Source organism: Dipteris shenzhenensis, chromosome 22 (assembly GCF_047967505.1).
Source record: "Dipteris shenzhenensis isolate YYH24624 ecotype China chromosome 22, Dip_SZ_1.0, whole genome shotgun sequence".
NCBI lineage: Eukaryota > Viridiplantae > Streptophyta > Polypodiopsida > Gleicheniales > Dipteridaceae > Dipteris > Dipteris shenzhenensis.
This window is the reverse complement of record NC_141617.1, coordinates 3,993,379-4,005,259: the sequence shown is the minus strand read 5'-3', so window position 1 is coordinate 4,005,259 and position 11,881 is coordinate 3,993,379. Positions and strand designations below refer to the sequence as shown.

The window sequence follows — 11,881 nt, the reverse complement described above, 5'->3', positions numbered from 1 at the left end:
CTATGCCTTTCATAGTCTTGTTGTGTAAGTCTCTTACAATGCCTTGCATAGCCTTGTTGTAAGGATCCCTTTCTTGATCTTTAGTAAAGCATCTTACTCATCGCTAATTTCTTAACATATTTACTCTTCTTTTCTTTGAAATCGCCATGCCCTTTTCCATAGATATGCCTCATAGAATGAAGTCCTCATAGGTTGTTGTGGGATTCAACATGTACGATGTGGAACCTACGTCCAAATGCAAGCTGCTGAGTAGCCATGTTTAAACAATATTGAATAATCTCCTTTAGAGCACAAAGCCTTGCAAAATCTTTGCATCTCTCTTTTTAGATTATTTAATTGAGTTCTCACATCTTCCTCATAGATCTCCCTTTTGTATCTTTAAAGGAGACAACATACTTAGTCTTGCATATTCTTAGCCTCTCTCTTTTTAGATTATTCAATTGAGGTCTCACATCTTCCTCATTGATCTCCCTTTTGTATCTTTAGAGGAGACATCATGTTTCATATGATCCTAAGATTTTAAGTATCTTGTTGGGGCCATTGTGGCATTACATTGTAGAGCATGCATGAAAAATATTCTTACAGGCTGCACTTGACTCAAAGAAAACTTTGAATATGGTTGAGAAGATCTTTGTCCTCTAGTTCTCTAAACTCCACCTAAGTGAAGTACAAAGATGCTTCTATTGGTGAGGGATGATTGCCGTGCTTTGGAAGAGCATGGATGCCATATGGCACTTGAGATGTATCATATTCATGCCTCCAATTAATTGTGTTGTATTGTAAATAGGCATATTGGCAACAAGCTAGTAATTGTGGAGTATAAATTCCAACCTGTGGCTTGCCACATGTTGCACAATAGTTTTAAGATTCACTATCCATGCTTAGTCAAATTCTTGTAGCCTAGGGGGAATTTTTTGTTTTTTGAGCTCTCCGTAGCCACTTGTCCTAGTTATAAGCCCTTGATTTGTATTTGATCTAAAGGCCTACAACAGTCCTTGTTAAATTGATCCAAAATCAAATAAGGAAATTATTGGAGTGATGGACCAATTCCTCTTTTATATATCACATTGGCCTAATCTTGAGCAAATGGTGGAGCGACGGTGATCAATTGTATTATGCGAGGATAGATATCTTGAACGATTCCTTTTTGTATGATAGTATGGATCGCCACCCAGTCTCTTCAGTTTTCTTATTCTCTTTAAGAACATAGAAATGGAGGGGTAGAGTTGTAGCCTGTATGGGTGTCTCATCATTCCTCTACTGATCATATGGGTAAGTGCTTTGCTCCCGCTAATGGCAAAGATATTGATTTCGCTATGTGTTTCCGATCTCAAGCTCCCCTAGCAGAAGTTTGTTAATTTTTAGTCGAGCTATGGCTAAGCACTTTCTCAACTCCTGATAGCAGCATGCAGTTCTGCAACCTTAGGTCATGAATCTCACATGCTCCACCTCCATATGATTCTCGACTAGATGTCATAAACTCTTTCAAGCTACAAAGGGGCCAAGAATCAAAGGTAGAGAATGTGTGCTATGGTTTTTTTAGGGCAAAGGATCGATGGCTAGCCACACAAAACAAATGCCACGAAGCTTGGAGAATCCAGTGCCCAGATCTGTAGCATGTTGAAGTATAATTCCTCTTCGAACTGGGCCTCCCAGCTTGCCTCATTCACCTTTCACCTCATGCTTTGAATACCCTTTGAACGCACGTGATACATAGAGTTTCTTAGTTGTGCACCCCCCAAGACGCTTATATTCTTGGCACCTAGGGAAGGGCCCATTCCCTCATATTATAACTCTTTAGAAAAGGAAGTGTGCCGCCTCCCCGTCCACATATTGGTGTGGTTATAATAACTATATGTTATATATTATCATACAAATATTTTCAATTACTCATCCATTCAAAATTGCTTATTTTCAATCTGAATTTTTGTAACATTCCTCTCTTTTGATGCATGTTCTCAATGCGAGGGATCAAGGAAATTCAAGTTGGATGCAAGATCAAAAGATATCGACACCTTTATTCATATGATTGTAGTCCATGTGACAATATTGTATAGATTGCAATGAGGATCAGTTATGAGCTCTTGTGAGCATCGCCTTATTCATATATTTGTTAGGTTTCAAATCCCAAAATGCACAAACAATATGGACTACGCCAAGTCAATAGACCCTATGTTGTGTTTCATGTCCACATTTTTATTCATTCGTTTTTCTTCTTTTAAAATTTGATAAAATGCTAGGATTCAGGTTCAATTTCGTGTTAGTCGTTACATGCTCCACGATGAAAAGACTTCTGTCACAAAACTAGTTACCATTACATGGTCCCAAATCTCCAACACTCAAGGAGATTGGTTGTTGTGTTCTTCTATTACTAAACATGGACTTGAAAGTGTTGCTCGTCCAGGGCTCCTTCATGCTCACCTAGAATTGATTGAAGCCATTAAGTTGGCTAAGGAAAAGAGTAGTAATTTAGTAGTAAATTTATTTAGTTGGAGTTGGTGCTTGTTGAAAATATTGGAGAAATTGGCATGGGTTGTTACTGGTGGTTGTTTGCTGCAAGCTCATTCTGAATTTTGCGTCCATCTTTAGATACGTCTTTAGTTATCGTTGTTATTGGCGGTTGCTTGCTGCAAGCTCTATCTGAGTTTGGGTCGATCTATAGATACGTCTTTAGTAGTCGCGTGTGATCCAGCTTTGAATCGATCCCATGAAGCGAACCTTCAATGCTCTCACAGCTGCTCGTAGGAGTGTGTCGTCGTCTTTGAACATGTCGTTGTAAATCCTTATGCAATATCTCTGCCTTCTTTCTACATCCGTCTGCTTCATTGCCCGCACCGCAGGAACAATGCGCTGCACCTCAGTAGTGGGGAACTGCAGTATGCATCCGTGCCAATGCACTAATGTGTCAAATGGCTTTACATAGTTGTCGGCTATGAGTATTGGCACTGAGCCCGCACTCAAAACCTCCGCAAACCTGTAAGAATTGGGCGAGACCCCTGCGGGCACCAAACCGAAGGTGGAGTTCATGAGGTCTGCGTATGTGTACAACCCATAATTGGCATCGTCTTCGTCACAGTGGACTCCAATCGCAGGATGCTCCTGCCTGTGTTCATCATTCACGGGGTGCTTGCACGAGGTTGCAACAATTATGTCCTTGCCGTTGTGCAGCCCCCTGAAAGAAGCGTGACTTCTGAAAACGCCTTCGCCTGTCATATTCAGGTTGAGATACCTCAATCCTTTGAAGGTAAGAAGGTATTTTCTCTGAAAAGGCCTGATCTTTTGGAGTTCCGTGAAACGCAAATTTCCTGGTAATGGTATGCTGATATCGAAACCCGGTCGAGTAATGGTTTCGTGCATATCGGATGCCATTACAGAAGCAAACCCGATGCTTTCAGCAGAGGGTCCTTTCTGATCCCACATGTCAGCGAAGGTGATAAGCACATGATTCAAACCACCGTTCCAATACGGCAAATCCCTGGGATGTAGATCCGGTCGAAAGATGCCATCTGTATCGAAGAAGACAAAGAAGAGGCATGCTCTATGTGGATCACGCGTGTGCCATCTACTCTTTGTCATACGTGAGAAGTATCGTGCAGGACGACTCATTTGGTCGTAGCTGTAAATCAAGAGCTCCTCCATGTTATCACATCTTGAGTAGTTGAAACAGGCGTCCATTGAACAGCGTGGAAACCGAACGGGATAATGCCAGATCTTACCACGGGCGTACCAAGGACCTTGGTTTATATCACTCTGCATGTCCATTTCTGGATAAGGTTCCTGGATCAGCTGCTTGCCTATCTCCTTCACAGGCTCCGATGGGGAGCAGTTATGGGAGGTACACCGGCAGTCAATGGTGGCCGGTAGTGCAAATTTCTGCAGCCGAGGATACTCCACGGAGCAGCTACAAGGACCCTTAGTGAAGCCAAGGTTGTTCGACGAGTGGTGTGATTTCTCTCCCGGATAAACGAGCAATCCAGTGTGGCTGGCGGTGAGCCAGCTGAGTACGACGGTGAAACACAAGAACAAGAGGAGGCGGGGCGCTGAAAGAGGTGCTGCCTTCCACATGGTGGGTATGCAGAGGTTGCGAGCAAGTGCAGGCTGATTTCGAAGAAGGCCATGGAGGTAGTTTTGTGGGATGGCGAGGGGAGGGGAGGTGGAAGGCGAAGCAACATGGAGGTCACATGAAGGAACCAAGGGAAAGGAAGTTGGCAAGAAGATATTGAGCTGTGTCCACGTCTCTGACTAAATCCCAACCGTCCTTCTCTCCTCTAGTCCTCCTCCAACTATGCACCATGAAGGTCATCACCTACGAAACAGTCCAGGGTAGTTTGCACCACTGCTATAGGGACGCCCTATCAAGAGGCTCCTGGCTACCTCCAATCACATCCAGGCCTCCCTCGTGCCTTTCCTTCCAACCTTAGCTCCTTAGGGAATGTCTGAGAGAGGAGGGAGGCATTTTCGAAAAGTCAAATGGCTTTATAAAGGGTTAATGGACGACCATTAACTAAAGTCTGCCCGTTAAGGTCCTTAGGGAAATGTCTGAGGAAGGAGGGAAACATTTCTGGAAAGTCAAGAATTGTCTCTGAGTAAATCCCAACCATCCCATGGGAGCCTTCTCGCCTCTAGTCCTCCTCCAACTGTGCACCGTGAAGGTCGGCCCTAACCACGATCACCTACGAAACTGTCCACAATCGTTTTCACCACTACCAGAGTGACTCCCTATCAGGAGGTTCCCGGGCTACCTCCGGCGGTCGGAGTCCAGGCCTCCCTCATGCCTTTCCTTCCAACCTTAGGTCCTTAGGGAAATGTCTGAGGGGGGCATTTCCGAAAAGTCAAATGGCGGGAATGCCACCCTTAGGGTTGTAGCTCGCCATTTGATTTTGTGGACATCTCTGGCATTTCCAAGATGTCAGGGTCCCACGGGAGGCTATTGTATGAAAGTGACGTGAGATTTATCTTTCAAGCAACACCTATGCATTCTGTAGTGCTTCCAAGCTAATGGTGATGATCAGTCGTGATGGCAATCTATGAACATGCAGACAACAACTTCTTTGAAATAAGTGCTCAATATTGCACGATTCAACTTCTCTTCCTTGCAACCATAGACCTTGATGTCCTTAGAGAAATGCCTGAGGGAGGCATTTCCAAAAAATCAAATGGTGAATGGTGGCACCCACGAGCCCTTTGATTCACCTCATGCATTTCCAGGACGTTAAGGTCTTATGGGAGGCTACTGTATGAAAGCGAAATCTTCCAAGCGATCTGAGACCAATCTTCCAAGCGACACACCTCTAATTCCATGGTACTTCCACACTGAGATAGTGATGCTCAATTGTGGTGGTGACCTGTGAGTGTGCAGATGGCAACTTCTTTGAAATAAGCACTTGATATCATATAGTTCAGCTTCTCTTCCTTGCTACCGCAGACCTTGACATCCTTAGAGAAATGTAAGAAGGCATTTTCGGAAAAGAAAATGCAAGCGGCAGCAATAGTGAGCCATTTTATTTTCTAGAAATGCCAACCTCAAGTGTTTCCATGATGTTAGGGTCCCACGGAAGGCTGTTGTATGAGAGCGACCAGAGAAGAATCTTCCAAGCGATACCTCTAAATTTCATAGTACCTCCAGGCTGATGGTGATGCTTAGTCATGATGACGACATGCAAACGTGCGAATAGCACCCGATATCGTACAGTTAGACTTCTCTTCCTTGCAATCGTGGACCTTAACGCCCTTAAGGAAATACCTAAGGGAGGCATTTCCAAAAAATCAAATGGCAAGCAGTGCCAAGTCATAAGCCATTTGATTTTTTGGAAGTGCCAAGCTTAGGCATTTCTAGGATGTCAGGTCCCATGGGAGGCTACTATATGAAGGCACCAGAGACCAATCTTCCAGGCAATACCTTTACATTCTGTAGCACTTCTAGGCTGATGGTGATGCTCAGCCACCATGATGGCAACCTACGAATGTGCGGATGGTGACTTCGTCGAAATAATTGCACGATATTGTGAATGTGTGTGTGTGTGTGTGTGCATGTGCACGCACGCATGTGTGTGTGTGCACACATGCATGTGTGTGTGTGTGCATGTGGGGGGGCATCGAGTAGAGCTGATTATTATATGGTCACATTTGCTCGTAATTATTGGCTTGTATTACCTCGATAATGACCTTCACAAGTAGTTGTGTAATTGGAAAAGCTTCCAGGTCATCTTAGTTTTGTGCTACTTTTGTATGTTTATTATTTTGGATTTGGACACATCAAGCAGAGTCAGTAAATATTTGAGTATGTGGCTCTCATATTTATATGGTGGTCTATATCAGTCCAATAATGACATTCTCAACCAGATGTGTGATTGGCAAAGATGATCTACATCATACTGGTTGCATACTACTATTATATGTCTAGTGTTTTAGATTTAGGATGTGGGTAGCAGTTTGATATTGAAAGGCATGCTTGTTTAATGGGTAATCCACTTTCCATAATACTTGTGTTATGTTCTTTTCTGACTTGTGAGTGGAATGCTTTATCATTGGACGTTACCCTGTGAATTGTAATTGTCTGTAATTTTTTGTGTTAGATGATTATAATATTTAGGTGCTTCAGTGTGTTTAGACAAGCTTGATTTCTTACATAATGATTGTTGCACATTTTTCATATCATTGTCCACCTATCCATCCAAGCAAGAAAGAAATGAATGCCGAGATTCAAATGCTGGTTCACCTGTTTCAATGGGCTTGCCAGTCTCCATATTGTAGGATTGAGCAACAAGCATATTTAACACTATATTCATTAATTTTGAGCTATTTGGACTTTGCTCAAAATTCCTTCCCAAATGAAAAGTTTAATTTTTGAAATAATCCCTCACAAATCAAGGTTTATTTTATGGCACTATCCTTTCCACATAAAAAATTTATGTACTCACACAATCGTTTTGCACTAATAATGGAAAAAATAGAAAATATAATTGGCATCTTACTCTAATATAAAATTTTTATTTTCAAGAATATTCCTTTAAAAACTTAACTTTTTCTTAAGTTATTAACAATCTAGATTAATGAAAAAAAATTAAATGCATGGAGAATATATATATATATTTACCATAAGAGTCCTCTAAAATCTCCAAGATATGATAACGGTACTTATGAGCACCTTTTGAGAGTTTCAAAACTCTAAAATGGTGTCATAGTCATGAACATGCCCTTGGTTCATCGATGGAAGGCTATTGGTGCATATGGTGGCATGGGTGCACTACACTTGCGCACATGACACGAACATGCCCACGGGGCTTTTAGTTCATTCGTGTCAGTGTGGGATTCACACTAGATAGCTGTTGGCTCTATTGACAGAGGGGAGGGAGGGGGAAAGAGAGGAAAGGGAGGGGGGGAGAGAGAGGGGGGGGGAGGAAGGGGGGAAGGGAAGGGAACGAGAAGAAAGGGGAAGGAAGGGGGAAGGGAAGGAAAGGGGAGGGGGAAGGAAAGGGGAAGGGAAAGGGAACGGGAGAGGAAAGGGGAAGGGAAGGGGAGGGGGAGGACGAGGGGGAAGGAGGAGGGGGAGGGGAAGGCAAGGAAAGGGGAGGCGAGCAGTGAGGCAAGGAGAGGAGCATGAGGAAGGGGGAGGGGGCGGTCCTCTTTCTCTCTCCACCTTCCCTCTCTCTCCTATCCCCCTTTTCTCTCTCCACCCTTGGCTACCGACGATAGCCACGACACCTCTCTCCTCTCCCTATATAAGCATATATATATAGTATTTAAGCATCTCTCTCTCTCTCTCTCTCTCTCTTTCTCTCTCTCTCTACCCTAGGCTATCGTAGCAACTAGCACCTCTCTCCTCTCCTGGTTTAAACATCTATATACACTCTTTAAGCATCTCTCTCCACCTTCCCTCTCTCTCCTATCCTCCTTTTCTTTCTTTGTACCCTTGGTTGCTGCTGCGGTAGCCAATACCTCTACCCTCTTCCTACATAAACATATATATACATATCCCCCTTCTCCCCCTCACTGTACTCTTTCCTCTCTCCCCTATCCCCCTTCTTTCTCTATCCTTAGCTGCCAAGGTAGCCAGCCAAACCATGAATTTTTTTTTTCCCTTTTTGTGCATGCCTTGCTATCGGCGGCAGCCAAGGTTAAAGAGACAAGGGGGATAGGAAGCTAGAGAGAGAAGGAAGCTGGAGAGGGAAGAAGAGAGGGGTGGGCTGCGCAATCATGTGTTTTGTAGAGGAAGGGGGAGGGGAAAGAGAAATGTGAAGGGAAGGAGAAGAAGAGGAGGAGGGGAGGGAGAAGAGAGAGAGAGAGAGAGAGGGGGGGGAGAGAGAGAGAGAGAGAGAGAGAGAGAGAGAGAGAGAGAGAGAGAGAGAGGGGGGGGGGGAGGAAGAGAGGGAGAAGAGAGAGAGAGAGGGGAGGGGGGAAGAGAGGGAAGGAGGATAGCCTACTTTGGGTGGAGCTCAGGTTGCTAATTCCCAGGTTCTGAAATTCAGTTATTTCCAAGGGGAGTACGCCTATTGTGTTAATTCTAACACAGAGAGTTGCTAATGTAGAGAGTTGATATGTAATGAGCAATGAGTTGCTAATACAATGAGTTGATAATGTAGTGTGGGTTGATAACACAACGGGTGATAGCAGAGTGACTTGATTGTGTTGTTGCAAGCATGTGGCTAATTCCATAAAGCATATGTTCTTCTAATGGTGTTATCTTTTCCAATAAAGCATATGGCTGATTCCATGAGTCATCTTCATCTGCTAAGTAGTGCTTCCATTGTGCACATCAATGGAGGGTTGTTATTCATGCTAAACCTAAAGTAATGTGGATTTGTATGACAAGTGTTTAAAAATCTCAATGAGAATATTCTAGTTCTACTTGAGGGAAAATCTTATTGGTGATTATCACCACACATCTTCTGCCACACCACAACATTGAAAATGACATTGGCTCATGGGATGAAGACTAAGTATTTGCCAAAAGGCAACCCCTGCATTTCTCAAAAAAATGCCACATTTGAACCCTCTTGAAGAGTGAAATCTTGTATTCAACAAAACAAAGATTGGCTGCAATGGAAAAGGAAAATAGAATTTAATTACTTCTAAAATGAATTATTACACAAGCAAACATCCCTTAAATCAAAGAACAAAATATGTATCCCGGTATGATACTTTGCACACATCAGATATCATTTGCATGGAGGATGAATTTTCCCTTATTTCTCATCATGCATCATGCATGAAGGTCAAACAACATGCGAGCTCATGCGTGAAGGTCAAACATCATGCATCATTGAAGGTTAAACAACATGTGAGCTCATTCAAATGTGCATTCTTTGATGGTCATGATACTTTGCATGAGTATTAATCTCACCAACTTTAAGTCTCATAAAAAGTATTGTGCCCATCAAATATCATTTTCATAGTCTGAAGGAACACATTTTCCCTTGTCTCTCACCACATATCATGCATGAGTGTGAAAAAACACGCATCGGGGTACATCATTCAAATGTGCATGTCTTTGATGGTCATGGTTCCTTTTCATGTGTTAGATATGCTCAATGCTCCACCCTCCTGGTAACCACTAGTGGTCCAAGGTGCTCAAGTTGTAAGGCCCCCATATGAGGAGAAGCCATGTGTGAGCCCGGGACACTAGATTTGCATGTCAGATGAAGTCTATCAATGAGACCGTTTGATGGTAGAAAGGTGATTGTGTGGGAGCCCCTTATTCTTGCTGGGGCCTGGGGGTCAGCGGCCCCCTTGGTGGGGGTTTGGGAGCCCCCGAGGCGATGGTATAGGAAATATTCCTTGAATATTCCATGGACGACTAGTTGGTTCCATTGACTAGGTTGATTGGTCAGCTTCACCGACTAGGTTGACTTGTCGGTTCCACCGACTACGTTGATCTGACTACCGGCCTCATTGCTATAAAGAGGTGACCTCCCCAATCCATTGTATCATATCAGATCTTCCAGCTAGTAGCTCTTTACCTAGTATCTATCTAGATCACCATCTAAGCTCCACTGTGGGAGTGCACGGGTGGACGGAGCCATCATCTATACTACATCAGTATTGAAGGAAAATTTTGTTCATCTCTAGTTTGCTGTGTACTCTCTATTCTTTGTTCAGTTTTTGTTCCGCTACACCGTGTAATTTAACATCATAAGCCTTCATCTCTCTTTAAGGCTTATGAAAAGTATTTTGTCCCTTGGGATCATTTGCATGGTCCTTGTTTCTCACCATGCGTCATGCACGAAGGATAAAAAGCATGCATTTGGATGTGTCATTCAAATGTACATGTCTCTTATGGGTACAATACTTTGCATGGGCCTTACTCCCACCCAATTTAAACTCGTGCAAAGTAATGTGTCCATCAAATATCATTTTCATGGTCGAGCATGCATTTTCTCTTGTTTCTCACCATGCATCATGCATGAGTGTCAAAACACTCGCATCAAGGTAAGTCATTCAAAGCTACATCATCCAATGGTTACCATACTTTCCATGGGCCTTAATCTCACCTACTTTAAGGACCATGTGAAATACCATTCCCATTGGATATCATTTGCATGGTTCAGGATGCATTTTTCTTGTTTCTAATCACGTGTCATGAGTGAGGGTTAACAAACATGCATTAGGTCAACACTTGAATGTGCATGTCTCCCGATGGGTATGCTACTTTACATGAAGATTAAATTTTCCCCCTTTAAGGCTTGTGCAAAGTACAATGCCCATCAGATATCATTTGCATGGTTAGGAATACATTTTTTCCTCATTTCTCACCATGTGTCATGCGTAAGAGTCAAGAGGCATGCATTACTGTGCTTCTAGCCTATGTGAAAGTCTTTTCAAGGGCATGATACTTTGCACAAGCCTAAATAAGCATGTTTGATACACATATTTTTAATTCTCATGCATGATGCATGGTAAGAAATAATAAAATATGCATACCCAACCATGCAAGTACTCATGCATAGTAAGAAAGAAGGAAATATGCATACCCAACCATGCAAATGATATCCAATGGGAATGATACTTTGCACAAGCCTTAATCTTACTAAGGTTAAGGATTGTGGAAAGCATCATGCCCATCAAAGATACATATATAGATTAGAAGCATACCAATGCATATTTTTATACAAATATGCATGATTCATGGTAAGAAAGAAGGAAATATGTATGTGCAACCATGCAAATGATATTGAATGGGTATGATGTTTGTACAAGCCTTAATCTTGTTGGATGGGCATGATACTTTGCATAGGTCTTAAAGTAAGTAATATTAAGGCATGTATAAAGTATCATAACTTTTGAATGTCATTTGCATGGTTGGACATGCATATTTCCTTGGTTTCTTACTTTAACCCTAAACCCTATACCCTAAATCCTAAATACTAAAAGGCAAACCCTAAACCCTAAACTCAAAGAAGTTACTTCATTAAGCTCAAACCCTACCCTAATTTTATGGTCTAAAATTAGGAAAAAAATCAAAATGTACAAGTTTCTTTTTAAACCGTCTTTTTTTTTAAAAATTTGTTCAAAAATTCAAACTGTGAAGATCTATTTTAGAAAACCCTCATTTTGATGTATCAAATTGAAAAAACATTCCAAATGTGAAACTATGTTTTTTGGGGAAAATTTTCCAAAAAAATCCAAATATAGAAACTTATTGTGAAAAACCCTCATTTTTTGCTATTAATTTAGAAAAAAAACAAAAAGTCAATAGATGGTTTGAAAACTCTAAATTTTTTGACAGATTTGAAAAAATTTACAAATGTGAAAGCATGTTTTTTGTTATGTAATTCAAGTTTTATTGAAAAACAAGAGCCTTATATGTGTGGACGTAATTGGCATACGCCATGTGTTCTAAGAAAAAAAGGAGAGAAGGAAATTTTTCTCAAAAATAGAACTT

At 42.0% G+C, this 11,881-nt stretch overlaps 1 protein-coding gene across 1 annotated transcript; it reads right to left on the bottom strand.

Moving 5' to 3' along the window:
- Positions 1–881: 881 nt before the first annotated feature.
- On the bottom strand, positions 882–4,065 carry LOC147887632 (uncharacterized). The gene is made up of 2 exons (XM_087393078.1): positions 2,697–4,065; positions 882–982 (listed from the first exon to the last, which is right to left on the bottom strand). Exons 1-2 carry the CDS (start codon positions 4,063–4,065, stop codon positions 882–884), a joined length of 1,470 nt encoding a protein of 489 aa, XP_087249204.1.
- Positions 4,066–11,881: the final 7,816 nt, after the last annotated feature.

Coding starts and splice junctions, on each gene's coding strand:
- LOC147887632 (XM_087393078.1), bottom strand. CDS start 4,065: ATGTGGAAGGCAGCACCTCTTTCAGCGCCCCGCCTCCTCTTGTTCTTG. Junction 983..2,696: donor TCGCTTCATGGGATCGATTC/AAAGCTGGATCA, acceptor GACTGTTGTAGG/CCTTTAGATCAAATACAAAT.